Genomic DNA, 15,727 nt, shown 5'->3' with positions numbered 1-15,727 from the left:
CTGCCARTCTAGCTGCAGCATGAGATGTTAGTTTGTAAGGATAGGGAGCAGGGAAACCAAGACAGAAARTAGCCCAGCAGCAAGTGCATCAGACAGAAATGCAGGGAAAAGTGCCATGCCATTTGAAATGACAATTACATTGTCATTTTCATTGTGAACACTTTTAGGTTCTATATTGGCTGTGATCTTTGTACTAACTGGTATCATGGAGAATGTGTTGGCATCACAGAAAAGGAGGCTAAGAAAATGGATGTGTACATCTGTAATGAGTGTAAACGGGCACAAGAGGGCAGCAGTGAGGAGTTGTACTGTATCTGCAGAACACCTTATGATGAGTCGCAGTGAGTTCGGATAAGAACCTCTTATTCCATGTCTAGGTAGCAAATCTGCTCTGACTGTGCTTTCCTGTTCCTTGCAAAGAGAAAAAAAAAAAAGAAAAAATATTATTCTGCATATATTGTATTCATTCGAAATACAAATTGCTTTTCAGTAATTGTCTCCCCCTCCTGAATGTTTGTGTTCAGTAAATGTTTAGGAAAAGTGGAGTTCCTCAGGGTGGTCAAAAATGTATTGTGGTTTTTATTTTTGACAACAAACTACCAAAACGCCATGTACTTTAAATTGGGATTCCTTTTCTTTTTTTCATTTTATGTTCTTTAACAGGGGATGGTTAGAAAGACTAAAAGACAAATGCTATTTTTAGTGGATTCTTTTTGTGCTTTAATCTGATCTGGCTGGAGAGCATAATTTTAGTATGGGGGTATATGGTTGGTATATGATTATATRTATGTGAATTACATATTTTTACTTTTACTGTAAGGCTTTGTGTCATAGAATATTCCCTCTGTATTCAATTACAAGAYTGAAGCTTCCATATGAAAAGTGTTTGTACAGATTGAAACAAGCCCTAGTTGTAGTCCAGTTTGTGCAAAATGCATCTTGAATTGGTTTGGATACTGGCTGGGTGAGACTCGTGGCTTTACACTGTTCCTTTCATCTCTAAAGCAGAGGAATGATTTTTTGAAATCTCTTGCAAGGGTAATATTTAGGAACATGTTTTGAAATGGTTTGTAAATACAGAAGCACTTGGAGTAGAATTTGTCACTGAAATCTGTTATTACCTGCTGTATTTAATCATGCCAAGTATCTGCTTGTGTGCAGGGCATGGCAGGTGGATGTGTGTAAATGTAACCTGGCCATGAASGAGGTGAAGGCACTGACATTTGGTTTGGCTCTTGCAGATTTTACATTGGCTGTGACCGATGTCAGAACTGGTACCACGGGCGCTGCGTGGGCATCCTGCAGAGCGAGGCAGATCTCATTGATGAGTACGTGTGTCCACAGTGCCAGTCCACAGAGGATGCCATGACTGTGCTCAGTCCACTCACAGACAAAGACTACGAAGGCTTGAGGAGAGTTCTGCGCTCCTTGCAGGTGAGGAGAAAGGATTGCAGCACCAGGGAGTGGGATGGACCCATGGATCTGGGAGGAGGCTGTGATTTCTCTTTAGCAGCTCTGAGATTTGAGGGAACAGCAAAGCTTTGCCCCTGTGTCAGCTGCAAACTTGTTTGACATTATTGTGCTGAGGATTATTTACAGTAATTAGTAAATCACTGCTCCTGAGTCGTGAGACTAAACAATCCCTTCAGAAAGGCTTTTAAAGGAAGCAGATTTAGAATCCCAAAAGGCAGAGTGGGGGCCCAGCTGCACAGTGGAAGGTGCAGTGTTCTGTTTTCAGTTTTGACCTACACTTTGGTACTTTGAGAGTTACCAGATTTCAGAAATGTTCTCCCAGGGGATCATTATCAGCATGGAAATGATGGCATTCTGATAATAAGAACTATGTCACTGTCTGATACTGTATACTTCTGGTKTGTCTGTCACTCCCAAATAGGCTTTTTCTGCTACAGCTATAAAGAATTTTTCAGAATTCTGGTAAAATTCTTAAAATTGTGGTAACAGAAATCTTGTAAGTAATATTTTGCATTGTGCTACATTTTRCATACATTTATTGAAACATATTAATTTCAGAGGACTTGAAAGCACTCTCAGTAAATCCATTCCATACTTTTCCATGCAGCCTGCTCAGCACAGCATCCTGTTATGTCTGAATCTCACAGTTTCCTGTTTTCAAGCCCAACTACTGGGTCACTGACATTTAAAACTTTAYCCAGTCATCAGATGAGAACTGGTTACTTTTTCATACAATGCTGCCCTTTTTCCTGAAATTCAACTCCAGACCCCAACAGATAATAGGATGAAAATATTTACCTATTAAGAGTGCCTAATTTAATTTTATGTTTGAATTCTCTCCTGTTTCCCTGCCAGGCTCACAAGATGGCATGGCCATTCCTAGAACCAGTAGATCCCAACGATGCACCAGATTATTATGGTGTCATCAAAGAACCGATGGGTAAGTGTTGGTGACAACAGGCTGAGGGAGTGCCTTTGGGCTTTGGAATGGCAAATTRATTTCCTGCTGACCAGTTCTCAGCTTTATTTTGTAAAATACAGAGGTTAGGCAGGTGAAACAATGATTTTTTACTGATATATTTTGGAATTAGTGAGGGCTAATTTATCAACTTCTGGGCTGATTCCTTCACCCTAAATACTGCCAGTGTTACAGATGAAACATGGAAGYTGATGCAGCAATAGGATAGAACTCATGTTTTTAAATTTCTTTATTTAAAAAGGACATTTTGCATGACCTTGCACTTGAAATCTTCCATCTGTGCCATGTATAATGTACATGTGCCCATGAGAATTGATGGTTCATTCAAAGCAAGTCAGGAATTTAAAAAATAATCAGGAGGTGATGGCTGTTACAAGTAGACATGGTACCTGAATCCTGATTGCCTGACCTTCTTTGTCCTTCACTTCTTCAGAAAAAGCAGGGAGTTCCTTGCAAGAGTTTTCCCTGGTCACTCTGATACTTGCATTTTATTGAATTTAACTGCACACAACATATTCACACCTAAGTGTCTATTCTGAGGGAATCCTGCTGTCCCCAGTCATGGCCAGCATTCCTGGAAAAGCACCTGACCTGAAAGTGTTCTGTTTAGGATGAAAATGTCTCATTTAAATAACCTTTGGTTTCTTTAAAGACCTTGCCACCATGGAAGAAAGAATCCTGAAGCGCTACTACAAAAAGGTCACGGAGTTTGTGGCAGACATGACCAAAATTTTTGATAACTGCCGTTACTACAATCCAAGTGACTCCCCTTTTTATCAGTGTGCAGAAGTTCTCGAGTCTTTCTTTGTACAGAAACTAAAAGGATTTAAAGCAAGCAGGTAAGCTGGAGTGTTCCTAACCACACATGTTGTGTTGTCCTCTGAAATCTCCTTTCTGAGCTTATCTTGCTTTCATGCAGGGATTTGCTGCTCCATGCACTTTCCTGGAAAATTTTGTTGAAATTAAGGCTTAAATATGATTTTGTGGAGGTTACTTTGGGGTGTTTATTCAAAAGGAGTTGTTAAAARTTTGGGTGGTATCATAAATTTGCAAAATTTGAATGATACTTCAGCTCATTGCTGCAGAAAACTTATTAATTTCTGATCAGGACAAATACTTTGAGTTCTGCTRATTTTCTACTTGCAGTAAACACTTCTGATGCTAATAAATGACAATCCTGCTGTGAAGCTGATAATCCACTGGAAGAAATTAAAATACTTTAGTGTTACTCCTCTCATCTTTTTATAACTTACCACCTTTGAAACAGAGGGAGTAAGTAAGATTTAAAGTAGAGTACAGAAAATGAAACATAATTAAAAATTTACCTTTTAAAATTAAACTTTCTTTTTAATTTTTTTTTTTCTGAGGAAGGGCTGATGGAGAGTGTTGCCCTTACATAGACATTTTTGAAAAAGAAAATGCATTTTTCTTTCCAGTTCAGTAGTGTAATAATTCTGATCAGGTRGTTTTCAACCCATGTTTCTGTCACTGCCATTAGCTGGGTCCCCAGCACACACTGATTTCATTGCTGCATCTTATTTGTTATTGTTTTTCATTTATACCATCCGTCTTCTTTCTTTTCTTGCAGATTGTGATATCTTTAGTCTGAACTTTTTAACTGGAATCAGAACTGGATGTTGGGGTCACTTTCTTTTATTGTACAATTCAATGACATTAAACTGCCCTAAAAATCCAGATCATTTGTCTAAAAAATAAATGTTGTTTTTGTTGCCAGCAGTCATGCTGGTGAACATAACTGTTAACAAAAAATTGTTCCGTTCCTCAAATACTGTACTGAGAAAAAATGAAAAGTTCATCGTGGAAACCTTGTATTTTGTTGTTTTAGTTTAAGTCACTAATAAAACTGTGAATGTCAAAGAGGAGTTTTGCTGAACTCTGCTTAGCAAAAATGTGATTTTAACATGCCTGTTCAGTTTTTTTTTTTTTTCTATTAAGTTAATCCAAAGACTTCTTGAATAAATTTAAGCAAAGTAGACCTTATTATAAATATTTACAACTAAAAATGTCTTTTTGCTTTCCCTTTGATGGACTACTATTATGTAAATACGTGAGTAAAACTGATTTCAGGCATTTTGGAATATTTCAGTGACACACTGCATTTTACAAGTACTGCAATATTTGTATTCTGGAGGAGAAAATGGGCTTAAAATTCAGAGTGAGAATTATTTTAAGCATTCTTTTTTTCTGAAGGGGATAAATAATAAATGAAAGCAACATGATGGTAATTCCCTCATTGTGATTTATTTTTGGCAACACCTTGCAGCAACTGTGTTCTCCAAATTGAAGGGTGCTTAATTCTTCACTTTCTTCTGTATTCTGCAGGTCCCATAACAACAAACTGCAGTCTACAGCTTCTTAGAGTTCAGCGTGTTAACCAAACACACAAGCAAGGATCTGGTTGTCTGACARTTTTTAATTAAGGAGCCAGATGTTTTTAGTCAGGTTATCCTGACAAGACTTGATGTAAACTGCGTTTTTATTGGTCACAACAGTCAAATTATATTCTTGGCTTATTTTGTCCAAAGGACAAAGAAATAAAAATCAGCAGCACCACTTTCTTGTCAAGATCAAATTGTTGTACTATTGTGGCAGAAGCAGGAAAACTTTGTTTTGTTGAAGGAGAGAGAGAAAGAGAGCAAGAAAAAAGATACAGTAAATGGGGTCACGTTTAACTCCATGGAAATGCCACGTCTGTTCTTCAGTGAAGAAGCTGGTTTAAAGTCCACACAGAAAACTTTGACTGTATTTATTTATTGTTGCAAAAAAGACGCTTTTTTATTGCTGCCCTCATTTGTCAGCTAATTATTTTTTCTTATAAAATCCAGCCCCRGTTCCATGTAATCCATTCTGTATCTTAACATGATTCCTGTAGGTAAAAGTACAAGAAGACCTCTAGATGTCTTTTCTTTCTATGAAAGGAGCTGCTATGTACACATGTGCACACACACAGGACTGGGAATCAACAAGGAGTTTTATCATTCATGGTAGATAAAAACAAGCTTGCATAAAAGTTGGGCTGAGTGGTCACGGACTACAGACTCTGTTGCCTTGAATATAACAAACAGTACAATTTGTCATTTACTCTGCACCAGACTGAACTGAGTAAAATCTATTTGAAGGTATCTTGTTTGTAAACATTTGTCAGATTCTAATTTTTTTTTTCTTTTGTATTAAAATTCAAAATATGGATGTATATGAAATGAAATAAATGGAGATCATTGTTCTCCCCACAGCCGTAGGTGTGTTTGCTGCCACGTGTGTGTGACATTGGGGGATTTGTGCAGGACTGCAGGGTTTGCAAGGAATAGGGGTGGCAATAGGGACCTGACCATGTTCCCACCCTGTTATCCTGATAAAACACTCCCATGGTGGTGCCAAGAGGTGTTTGTGAGGTGATCTGTGCCAAGTGCTCTGGGAATGTGGAGTTCCACCTGTAACTGTCCCTGGGAGCTGTCCCAGTGTTTCCTGCGGGAGCAGCACTGCCCGAGGGATGAACTGGAGCCCAACACGATCAAATTGCAGATGAGGAGGTTTTTCCTTGGCTGKGTGGGACTGATTTGCTCTGGTCCCTGTCTGTAGTTGCCAGCCCTGGTTCCTGTGCAGCTCCTCACCCACCTGACCAGCTTTTGCACTAATTCACAGTCAGCTTCTGCTCTACAGTGGTCTGGGATTTACCTGATTTATGGATAARCTCCTTTTGGGTTTAACCTCACACCTTGCTATGCAAGAACCTCCTCTGTTATTTTTCTTAAAAAGATGTTGCTACTCACCACCCTTTCTTACACTTCCAGCTCAGGTGTTCAGGTTCTTCTGGGGGGATTTTATCTACTAAAAACTCGTGTGTTTTTTTTGTACATACAAATGTTGTCATTTAACCTATCTGTGAAAATTACTAATTGTTCAGTGTGGAAACAATAATCCATTTATGCTTCTGAAAGTCAAAGAGGAGTAGTTGCATTTAGGTTATGTTGTCCTTTGACGTTTAAAAAAAAATGCTGCATATTGTAAGCATTGTGTTTTAATGCAACAAGGAAAAATCTCACCTCTAACAGCACTGGGACATATCCTGCATCTCATCCCAGCTTCTCAGCATTTCTGTACTATTTATTCATACCTAAATCCATATTGACATGATTTGAACCTTTCCTACCTGTTAGGCAATAGATTGCTGTTTTTAACAAATTGTGGCAAACTGAAGAGTACTTTTTTGTACCTTATAGGACACATCATCCTAGACAAATAAAGTAATGTGTTTGACATGGATTTGGTGGTGTTTCTAATGAAACATTTGACAATATTATTGGATGTAGGTCCTGGCTTTGCCAGATCATGTGCAACTGTAAATCGGGTTGATTAGGGAAGTCATACATGCAATTTAATGCTGCTGATTAATTATCCAACCCAAACCATTCTGTGATTCTATGAGAGCCTGTTTCAGTGTGTTCAATTTTCATTGAGCAGGTCGAGGTACTTCTCTGGATTTATTAGTGGTGATGCTTTATAGTTAAATGGTGTTACTGAAAATAAATCACTTGTGGTTAATTCCCCCCTGACCTAAGGCATAAAGTTCATAAGGTTTGTGATCTCTGCTCAGTCCTCATCCTCTTTGTATTTTATAAATTACTGCAACAGTTGTTTTGAAATGGTCATATGTTCTAAGAGATATTGATAACATGAGCTGTGCCAGTTTGATTTTCTGTGTCCTCAAATTTGAAGGAATTGTCCTCAATCTCAATTTAGTTCATGCAGAAATTAATGGAGTTGAAAGTACAGTAAGAAGTCAGGCTTACCCAAAAGCCTCGAGTAAACCCCTGGACAGATGGGATGACAACAGTTATTCCTGTACACCCGGATTTCTGTGTGGTGGCTGCAGAATTTTCACACTTACCCTTCTGAGAAGAAAATTACTCACTGTGAGGTACCAAAACTACCATGGCAGCTGTTGAACGTGAGTGTGGTTATTGCTGGGAGGGTTTTGGAATMGCAAGTGCAAGACTGGAAATCCACTGGATCTAGGAATTGTTGTTCAGGAGGTGTGTTTAGTGTGGGATGTTTAATGAGGTGTGTTTAATGTGACACCAGTCCTGCTCCTGCTCCAGCCCATCAGTGGGGCTGTGACAGACAGGGACTTGGTAACACAGAAACAGAATATGGGATAAATCRCTTTTCAGGCTGCCAGAGCAGCATCTGTGTCCCAGAGGTTTGTGTCAGTTCTTGGCACTGAACTCGGGTTTGGGATGGCTTTAGCTCTGGTGTCCTGTGCTTGTCTCCTCCCAGGCACAGTCACAGGGACATCCATGTTGGGTTTGTGCCTCCTCTTCCCTGGCTTGGATCAGGATAACAGGAATGGGGCTTGGCTGCTGCTCTGGGCAGGGGGATGCCTRGAGGAGTTACTGATTAGTCCCTGGGCTTACCCTGAAAATAGAAACAAAGAAACTGGAGATGYACATGGAACCCTTCCTCCTGTCCCTCCCAGTCACTCCGGAGCTTTGATTTGTTGCCAGAACAGTCCTTCTGCCAAATCAAAACCCCCTCAGATTCTCTAAGGAAAATTCCATCAATCCATGCTGTGCTCCATGCAAAGTCTTTCTCACAGCAAAAGTGAGACTATTTTTTAGGTGGATTCATCATTTCTGTCCTCCAGTAAGAGCCTTTTGGGTCCCAAACGGGATGTTTGCTCTTGGTATTTGGCTCCATATCAAGAAATACTTGAAGCAGCGTGGCCCATCCCATCCCCTGCTCCGTGGCTTTTCAGGGACATTAAATCAAGCTGCAGAGGTGGAACAAATGCAGTKTCAGAAATACCTTTGTTTCAAAACAGAAAATGCTTCTATAGAAGCCACTGCTCCCTGTGGCAGGTCACATGATATCACTGTATATGTGTGGTTYGAGCTGTACTGCATTTTTTACATTTTGTGATATAAATATGTATCAAATCCCCAGCCAACTTGTCAAACAAGGAGATRCCTTTGTGTAATATCATTACATAAGCGTTTTGGGTCTTCCAGAACCCAGGAGACCCAGTGAAAGCAGAACCTCATGAACATTTTATTAGTTTCTTTTACAGACTTATTACCTGCAAATGCTGACTGGAAACAACAAACATCTCAATTCCACCTCATTAAAGGTACTAAAASATTATCTTTTTGATTTAAGAAGTGCAAGTCCAAGCTTGGCAGTGTTTCTCCTGGGGAATGGCATTCAGCACAGCTCTGGGATGAGGTGTCAGTGTACCCAGGCACGCCCAGTGTGTGCAGCCCCTGCTCATTTTGCATTCCCTGCGCCRTCACTTGTGAACCCAACTGGGCATTTGTGTTGTGCAATTCTTGATTTGCTTTCAGTCAGCGTGTTCATAYACTCAAATTATTTCACTCTATTCTGTATGCTCTGTGTGAACCTCCAGCTCTGCTGGAAGAATGGTGTAATTTTCAGAAGTAGCATGGACACGGTTGAGGAGGCAAAAATAATACAAATGGTGCTTAGTGCTGTTGGTTTCYCTGAAATCGAATGCATGTGATACTTTAGGCAGAGCTGTGAAAGCACAGTGAACATCCTGTGTGGATAAAGCTGCGCTATCATCTGATGTGTTCAAGGTGAAGAGTTCAAAGTGCAGTTGTTGTGTACTGAGCGCGGAGCTGCCGGAATTTTGCGTTACGGTTACTACAGATTGTTGGGGCGCGCTGCAGCGGGGGAAGCTACAACAACCTGCAGCTACAATAACCTGTAGCTACAACAACCTGCGGCTCTGAAAGCAGCTGGAGTAAATTCCTGGCCAGTTAAGGCTGCCCAGCCTGTGCTGAGCTCCCGGGCAAGGCACCCAGCGTTTGCTGAAGCACAAGAGCCGCTGTTGGATGGCGTTTCCAGGCGGGAGCCAGGTGTGCTCTGAGGGTGATCCMGCTGCTCCCACATCCTGGACGGAGCTCCTGGAGATTTAGGGACACTTGGAGCGTGCTGCCCGCACCCTGAGGTCCCTTTTCCTGTTGAATCTCCTGGCRTAGCTGCCGCTGCTCCCCAGCCAGCCGTCCCCAGGCCGCAGGCGCCCGCGCAGGGCTGGCAGCAGCTCAGTGGGTACCTGCCAACGCTTGTGGTAGATGTGCCCCATCACGATGTACCTGCTGCCTGCAACAAGCAAACAAACACAAAACAACGGGGCTGTGAGCCACAGGGAATGAGGGGGCACTGCAAGAGCACCGGGGATGGGAATGGATGGGAAGTTGTGCCCGTGGAAACATCCAGAACGTGGGGCTTCTACAGCGGCGCCCTGAGCTCTGCAGGGACCCATGGGTGGCATGGAAATGATGATTTACTGTTGGAAAAAAGCTGGTATTTGATAAACTTGTACTTAGAAGGAAAACTGAGCTACTTAAAAAGACACCAGCTTAAGTTCCTGCTTGTATTTTTTTAAAATTTGCCGTCATTTTGGAACTGGATAAAGTYAAGAAAGGGCTACGCTGATACCTGACTTCTTCATGCAGCTGGTTCGCTAGTGACAGTTTTGAGAAACTTGGATGGAAAAAAGGCCTCCACTTTGAGTAATTACTTTTCTTCCAAATTTTCCCAACAACCCAGGATAAGCTTATTAAAGCAGGGCAGCCTAAGATTGCAGTGCATGCAGAGGAACAGCAGAATGGATTTAGCTGGAATGATTTACCGAGTTTAAAGTCTGGACACGGTTTGCTGCAGTTTAAAGTGTCCACAACGAGGATGTGAACTCGGAAGAAGGCGGCGTCAGGAGTGACATACAGGCGACTCATTTTGTACAATCCATCCACATCCACCAAGAGGGTGACCCAGTGGAYTCCATTCCCCAGGCTTTCCAGGTTATAAACAATTCCATTCACTGCTGTTTTAAGGTGGAGAAAAAAAAAAGAAAGGGTCAGATTTTATGTCATGGTGGCAGTTCAGGGTGTGTGTGAAGGGCTGTCATTTAAAATGCTCCCAAGGGAATGGCAGCAGGAATCCTTTGGCTCATGAGTGGGCAGTAAGAATTGGTTCAAATAATCACATTTATGAGGTCATGGCCTGAAGTTTTGCTGCTCTGCAAACCTTGTGCTTTACAGGTCTGAGATGTTTCTTCGTGAAGAAAGCACCGTTTTCTATCCTGATACATAAAAAGTGGAYATATTTACCTAACAGAGTAAAATTTCCAAATTTAAAACTTCCCAACGAAGCACGAAGCCAAGCTGGTAATCAAACACTGGCTTTTGAAATAAAAGGCYCCTGTCATACCAAGAGACRAGAGGTTGTGTTGGGAGCTCAGACRATCACTTGATGCTGATCTCTCCCAGTTTGTGGCTCTGGCCAGCGCTGAGCTGAGTGCAGGGATGGGAAAACATCACCATGTTAGTGGGGCTGTGACACCTGCCTGGGGGAGAACTCTGATTCAGTYATTTATCCTTTCATCTCTACAGTAAATGTAAAGAAAGGATCTGTTGCYCAGACCTTTTCCTACCTGTCTTTTCAATTTAGGAGCAGAACGAGGCTGCTGCTGGTTAAGGGCTAAAACACACAGAGGTCGGGTCACTGTGAAGCCCACAGTGGACAGGAATGCATGAGAGTGGTGAAAACCAAAGCAGGACAGCATTTGTAGAAAGCACTTCCTGAGTTCTCCATTTAGAGAAAACAGATGTCTCCTAACGTGTTTATGTTCTACAAATGGAAACATCTGTTACCACTGGGCTTGTATTTTCCTTATCTCTTAAAATACTGTGAGAAAAAGTTGGTATCTGTTTCACAACTCACAACTGAGCACAAGGCAGGGTTTCAGTCAGAAAACTCTTGTCCTTAAACAGTCTGTACAAAAATACCAGGCTGTTTCCTGCCATCTTGAGTTACATCAGCATGGACACAAGGACTAAAGACCCTGAATCCTGAGGAACTTCAAGAAGAATCCTCTCTAGAGAGGGGATCAGAGTCTTATTTCTGTTTGGTTCTCCATTTTATTTTCATTTCAAACTTCAACCCTCAGAATCAAACTTACTCTAAATAGTAAGAGATAAATGACCCAGCTGCAATGTTTAATCTGAGACTATCTGAAATAGTTGGTCTTTTCAGTTCCATTGACCAGTTCCAAGGACACTGTTCCTCCAGGAATGGAAAGTAGAGGGAGCAGAAAAAGGAGCAGCACTTCCCAAGGTAGGGAAAAGGGTAATGTGAGTTTATGGAGAGCTGTGATGGGTCCCTTTGGAGCAGTTGGTAATTATTTTATGTATGTTAATCATGGTATTTTCAAAGCAATGACAGAGGAACAGAAGGTGCTCTGTCCCTGGGGGTTGAGGGCACACCACCTACCAAACTCACTGGCACAGAAAGCCTCCTCCTCATCGCGCTCCTTCCTGCACTCGCTCAGACACGCCTTGTCCTGGTCCCCACCTAGGACAGGAACACAGAGCGAGGACAGCACGGGCCTTGGGGGATGTTCATCCCCTGTGCCCCAGCCTTTGGGCAGTCCAGCCCTGTCCCTTACCTGCCCTGGGCACTCCCTGGGACACGGAGCCGGGTGCCCAGCGGTTGGTGAGCCACGAGGGTTTGGGGATCCTCACAAAGGGCTCGGGCTGTTTGTAGGGCATTGCCTTCCCTGGCCGGTTGAAGAGGTGCAGCGTGCTGGGATCATTTTGTGAAGGATGAGCTTCCAGCAGGGCCAGCACCTTTGTCTGGGCAGGTGYGAGGTGCAGGGAGCGAGCCCAGACGCTGTTGGCAGCCTCGGCCAGCCGCCGGTCCGTGTGCCTCCTGTTCTCCTGGCCGGACTCTGGGACAGCAGGAGAGCCCCCCTCGCCCGGGCTCTGCAGTTCCACCACCCCTCCGTGCTGCTGGAGCTGCTTCCTCAGCCCGGTGCTGTTTTCCAGGGAAAGCTCAGYGCGTTTCTTCTTGTCCGACACGAGGGAGGAGATTCCCGGGGGCTTTGGCATTGCCAGGAGCTGGARTTCCCTGGAATTCCCACTGGCACTGCCCGTGCCCCGGGCTGGCRCTTTCACCTGGCTGTGAGCAGCAGCTGCTGAGCTAAAAACATCTTTGCTGAGAGCCTGGCTGGGTTTCTCAGCATAGGGAAGGGATCCTGCACGCAAAAAAGGAGAGAGAAAATCAGTGTTTGAAGTCTTTTATTCCACGTGTTTCAGGATGGGAAGATTTGAGGCTTTGGTCCAAAAGTGAGGCCTTCAGTAACAAGACAAAAAACTGCTAAATAGCTCAGCAGATGAACCAGGSTAGAGCTCCTCACTGCTCTGTCCTCAAACATGGAAAGCCCAGCACAGGGGATGCAGCTGTGTGAGCAAAACAGGAGATTTGCATTTTTACTTTATTATTGTTACAAATTAAAAACAAACCCTTTCCTCAAACCCCTRAATCTCCAGGGAGACTCTGAGGAAACAAGGTTCACGTTGCCATTTGGGATGCTTGTTTAAAAGACCATGACAGCWGAACTATTTGGTTTTCCCATCCATGGGATGCCTATTGACAGTGTCATCCAGACTTTCCATGCCTTTGGATGCTGCTGGAAAGGTCTTTACCCACAGTTTTGTATCTCTGACTTGTGCACTATGGAGTGTATAGTAACAGAAATTAGGCTAATGCTGCTGATTAACAATTATTTCAAGGCTTTCCTTAATTTGAGAGGACAAAGGATGAGAAAGAGAGGAATTATCTGGGAATCCAGTGAAAAAATAATATTATGGCACTGTTCACACAAACTGGGCAGTCACCTACATATTCATTTATACCTCACCTTCATCCCTTGGATCTCATAAAGCAAAATGACCTCTGTTTAGCACGGAAAGACAGAAATTTCCCCTGGCAGACGATTTTCCTTTTCCTTGAGCCCATCCCTGCATGCCTGGAGCGAGCCAGCAGAGTTTTCACACAGCTCACCCACACACAGCCTCTGTCTGTGTTCACAGCCATGGATATTCCGTGTAGGAGGCTGATCCCAGCCCCGTGTGTGAAAAGAGAGATTTGACACACGCAGATGAACAGCGTGCTGCTTTATCTCCTGCCACTGACTCAACTGCTGACCTTGCCACTTCTCCCCCTGTGCTCTCACCAGCTGCTGTCATGGGAAAGATTCCCTGATATTTGGGCTGGCCACACGTAAAGTCAAAAGAATGTCCATGGAGAGCGGGGTGGAAGAAGTCCAAGCTGCAGAAAGCAGCAGGCAAGGGGGGTTTGGAGATGGTTCAGTGTGAAGCTGTGCCCTCTGAACAGGTGTCTCGGAGTTGGGTGTGTAAATAAACCCTTCTGCCACTTTATCACGCCTTCTCAGWCACGGATTCTATCAAGAAATGGTTCATTTTTCTCCACTCAATCTGTTCAGGACCTTGAGGTTCCTCCTCCCATACCAGCATTTTGCTGTSTAGTTGTTGAAACCTAAGAAATGCAACTGCAACAGAACCAATTCCCGGCAGAACAGATGCAAATGCTGTTTCTGTTCTGTCGGTGAGGCAGTAAAACCTGAATAAATGCACTCAGGACAGCTTTGGAGGCTCACAGGGCACTCTGAGCATGCTGCAGTCAGTCACACACCTGGAGTTACAGGTGAAGGGGACTAAAAGAGACAGGGGACAAGCAAATTATAAAAATCCCAAAAACAAAGCCAATCCAGCTTCACCTGCCACTGATGGGTGGCAGCAGCTTCTGCCAGGTGCTCTTCATTCTTCCCAGTGCTGACAAATTCAATATTGCAATTTACATTCCCATCCCACAAACATGTTGAGATATTTCTTTCTGGAGCCCTCACTTGCTGGAAAAGCTACAGCCCGAGGGGCTGCTCAGGCAAGAATCTGTAGGAATATCTTTATCCTCCCCTGGTTCCCAAGGCAGACGTGCCCAGCCCCACTCAAAGATATCAGACTCACCAGAAGATGATCTAATGACAAAGCAGAGGAGCCACAACACTCGGGTTGTCATTTCGGAGTGAAGTTTTTCCAGACTCAAAACGAACCGGAGTCTTTTATGCCCTTCCCCCGATTCATGCTAATGAGAGGCAGCYTGAGGGGAAACGGGAATCACTCTCTGGACAACCCACTGGAGCAAGACCAAGCTGCTGCCTCCACCAGCRCTGCCAGCCAGGAATGTGCTCCTTCCCATGGGGACACAACCCACTGCCTGCATCACCTGTGTCCTGGGAATAACACACCCACTGATGGTTTTGGCAGCAGAGTTTTGTTTCGTTTTTATTTTGYTCTCCGATGGTGCTCTGCAGAGAAAAAAATCGTAGGGAACGAGTCTGGTTTTCCTGGTTGTGGGGAGTTGCATTCTGAAGGGGAATTGGGAGATGTTGGAACAGCCCAAACCCCTGGGGTGCAGGGTCTGAAAAGGATGTTCATGACAACGGAATATATCTGGGGATTTCTGGCCACCTCCAATCTCCTCTTTTAGWTTAAGGAACCAGTTTCAGTGATTCCTTTCAGTCCTGTGCAAGGAAAAGCTCTGCTGATCCCAYACAGCTTTATTTTTAAATCTCTTTTTGCCAACATGAAGAACTCTGTAAATTTTCACACACCAGGCCAACCCTGATTTGGATTATTGAATTAAGAAGGCTTATTTCTAAGTGACCTTATTGCTACACAAGATTTCCATTGTGACAATTTAACTCATCAGCTGCTGTCGGGTGCTGTGGAAGTTGCTCATGACTCTAAGGGACAATGAACAACTCAAAAACTCCACAAAGGCACTGAAAAGCTCCTGAAGCCCACCCTCGACAGAAAATCTAACCCTCAGCAATGCCTGTGGCATGGGATTCGGTTTTGTTTAGTGTAAGCAGTTTGTTTTGTCCTGCCTTAATTAAGCATTTTAATGGGATTCCTAAAAGCTCAGGGCTTTGTCTCCAGCAGTGATGGTGAAGATACAGAAAATTAACCAGTATGGAAAATAAATGACATTTCTTCACACATGCATTACTCAAGGAGTTGCACTTCTACTGCAGCACTTATTAAACCCTGTTTTCCTCTGTTATTTTAAACATTTTAATTCCAGAAGTATCCCAAGATAGCTATTGTGGGAATAGGAAAGTAAACTGAGGATGAGGGAGAGGAGAGGTCCTACATTCCTTTTGTGACCAGCAGGTACCTGCAGCAAGAGAGAGAAGATGGAGTGAGAGTGCTTGCACTGGGGAGGGAGGATGGATGGATGGATGGATGGATGGATGGATGGATGGATGGATGGATGGATGGATGGATGGATGGATGGATGGATGGATGGATGGAGGGATGGATGGATGGATGGATGGATGGAGGGATGGATGGATGGATGGAGGGATGGATG

At 43.3% G+C, this 15,727-nt stretch overlaps 2 protein-coding genes across 10 annotated transcripts in view; one reads left to right on the top strand and one right to left on the bottom strand.

The window, feature by feature from the left end:
- BPTF (bromodomain PHD finger transcription factor) overlaps window positions 1-5,705 on the top strand; it is a 49,468-nt gene extending 43,763 nt beyond the window's left edge. For 6 of the 9 annotated variants that reach the window (XM_057368872.1, XM_057368874.1, XM_057368873.1 and 3 more), the window contains 5 exons: window positions 168-341; window positions 1,242-1,434; window positions 2,329-2,413; window positions 3,105-3,291; window positions 4,796-5,705. In XM_057368872.1, coding sequence (XP_057224855.1) covers window positions 168-341; window positions 1,242-1,434; window positions 2,329-2,413; window positions 3,105-3,291; window positions 4,796-4,832 — 676 coding nt within the window. In that variant the 3' untranslated portion in view covers window positions 4,833-5,705. The other 3 variants (XM_057368877.1, XM_057368871.1, XM_057368869.1) reach the window with 2 other exon arrangements.
- A 2,639-nt stretch (window positions 5,706-8,344) lies between these two features.
- Window positions 8,345-14,519, bottom strand: CUNH17orf58 (chromosome unknown C17orf58 homolog). The gene is made up of 5 exons (XM_057368886.1): window positions 14,320-14,519; window positions 11,940-12,527; window positions 11,765-11,845; window positions 10,125-10,316; window positions 8,345-9,592 (listed from the first exon to the last, which is right to left on the bottom strand). The coding sequence occupies exons 1-5, from the start codon at window positions 14,369-14,371 to the stop codon at window positions 9,405-9,407; spliced, it is 1,101 nt and encodes a 366-aa protein (XP_057224869.1). The 5' UTR covers window positions 14,372-14,519; the 3' UTR covers window positions 8,345-9,404.
- Between the last annotated feature and the right edge of the window lie 1,208 nt (window positions 14,520-15,727).

This window comes from Malurus melanocephalus, unplaced genomic scaffold (assembly GCF_030028575.1).
Source record: "Malurus melanocephalus ecotype Western Australia unplaced genomic scaffold, MMel_1.1 scaffold_98, whole genome shotgun sequence".
NCBI lineage: Eukaryota > Metazoa > Chordata > Aves > Passeriformes > Maluridae > Malurus > Malurus melanocephalus.
The sequence above is the reverse complement of the archived record's forward strand: the minus strand, read 5'-3'. Positions and strand labels throughout refer to the sequence as shown.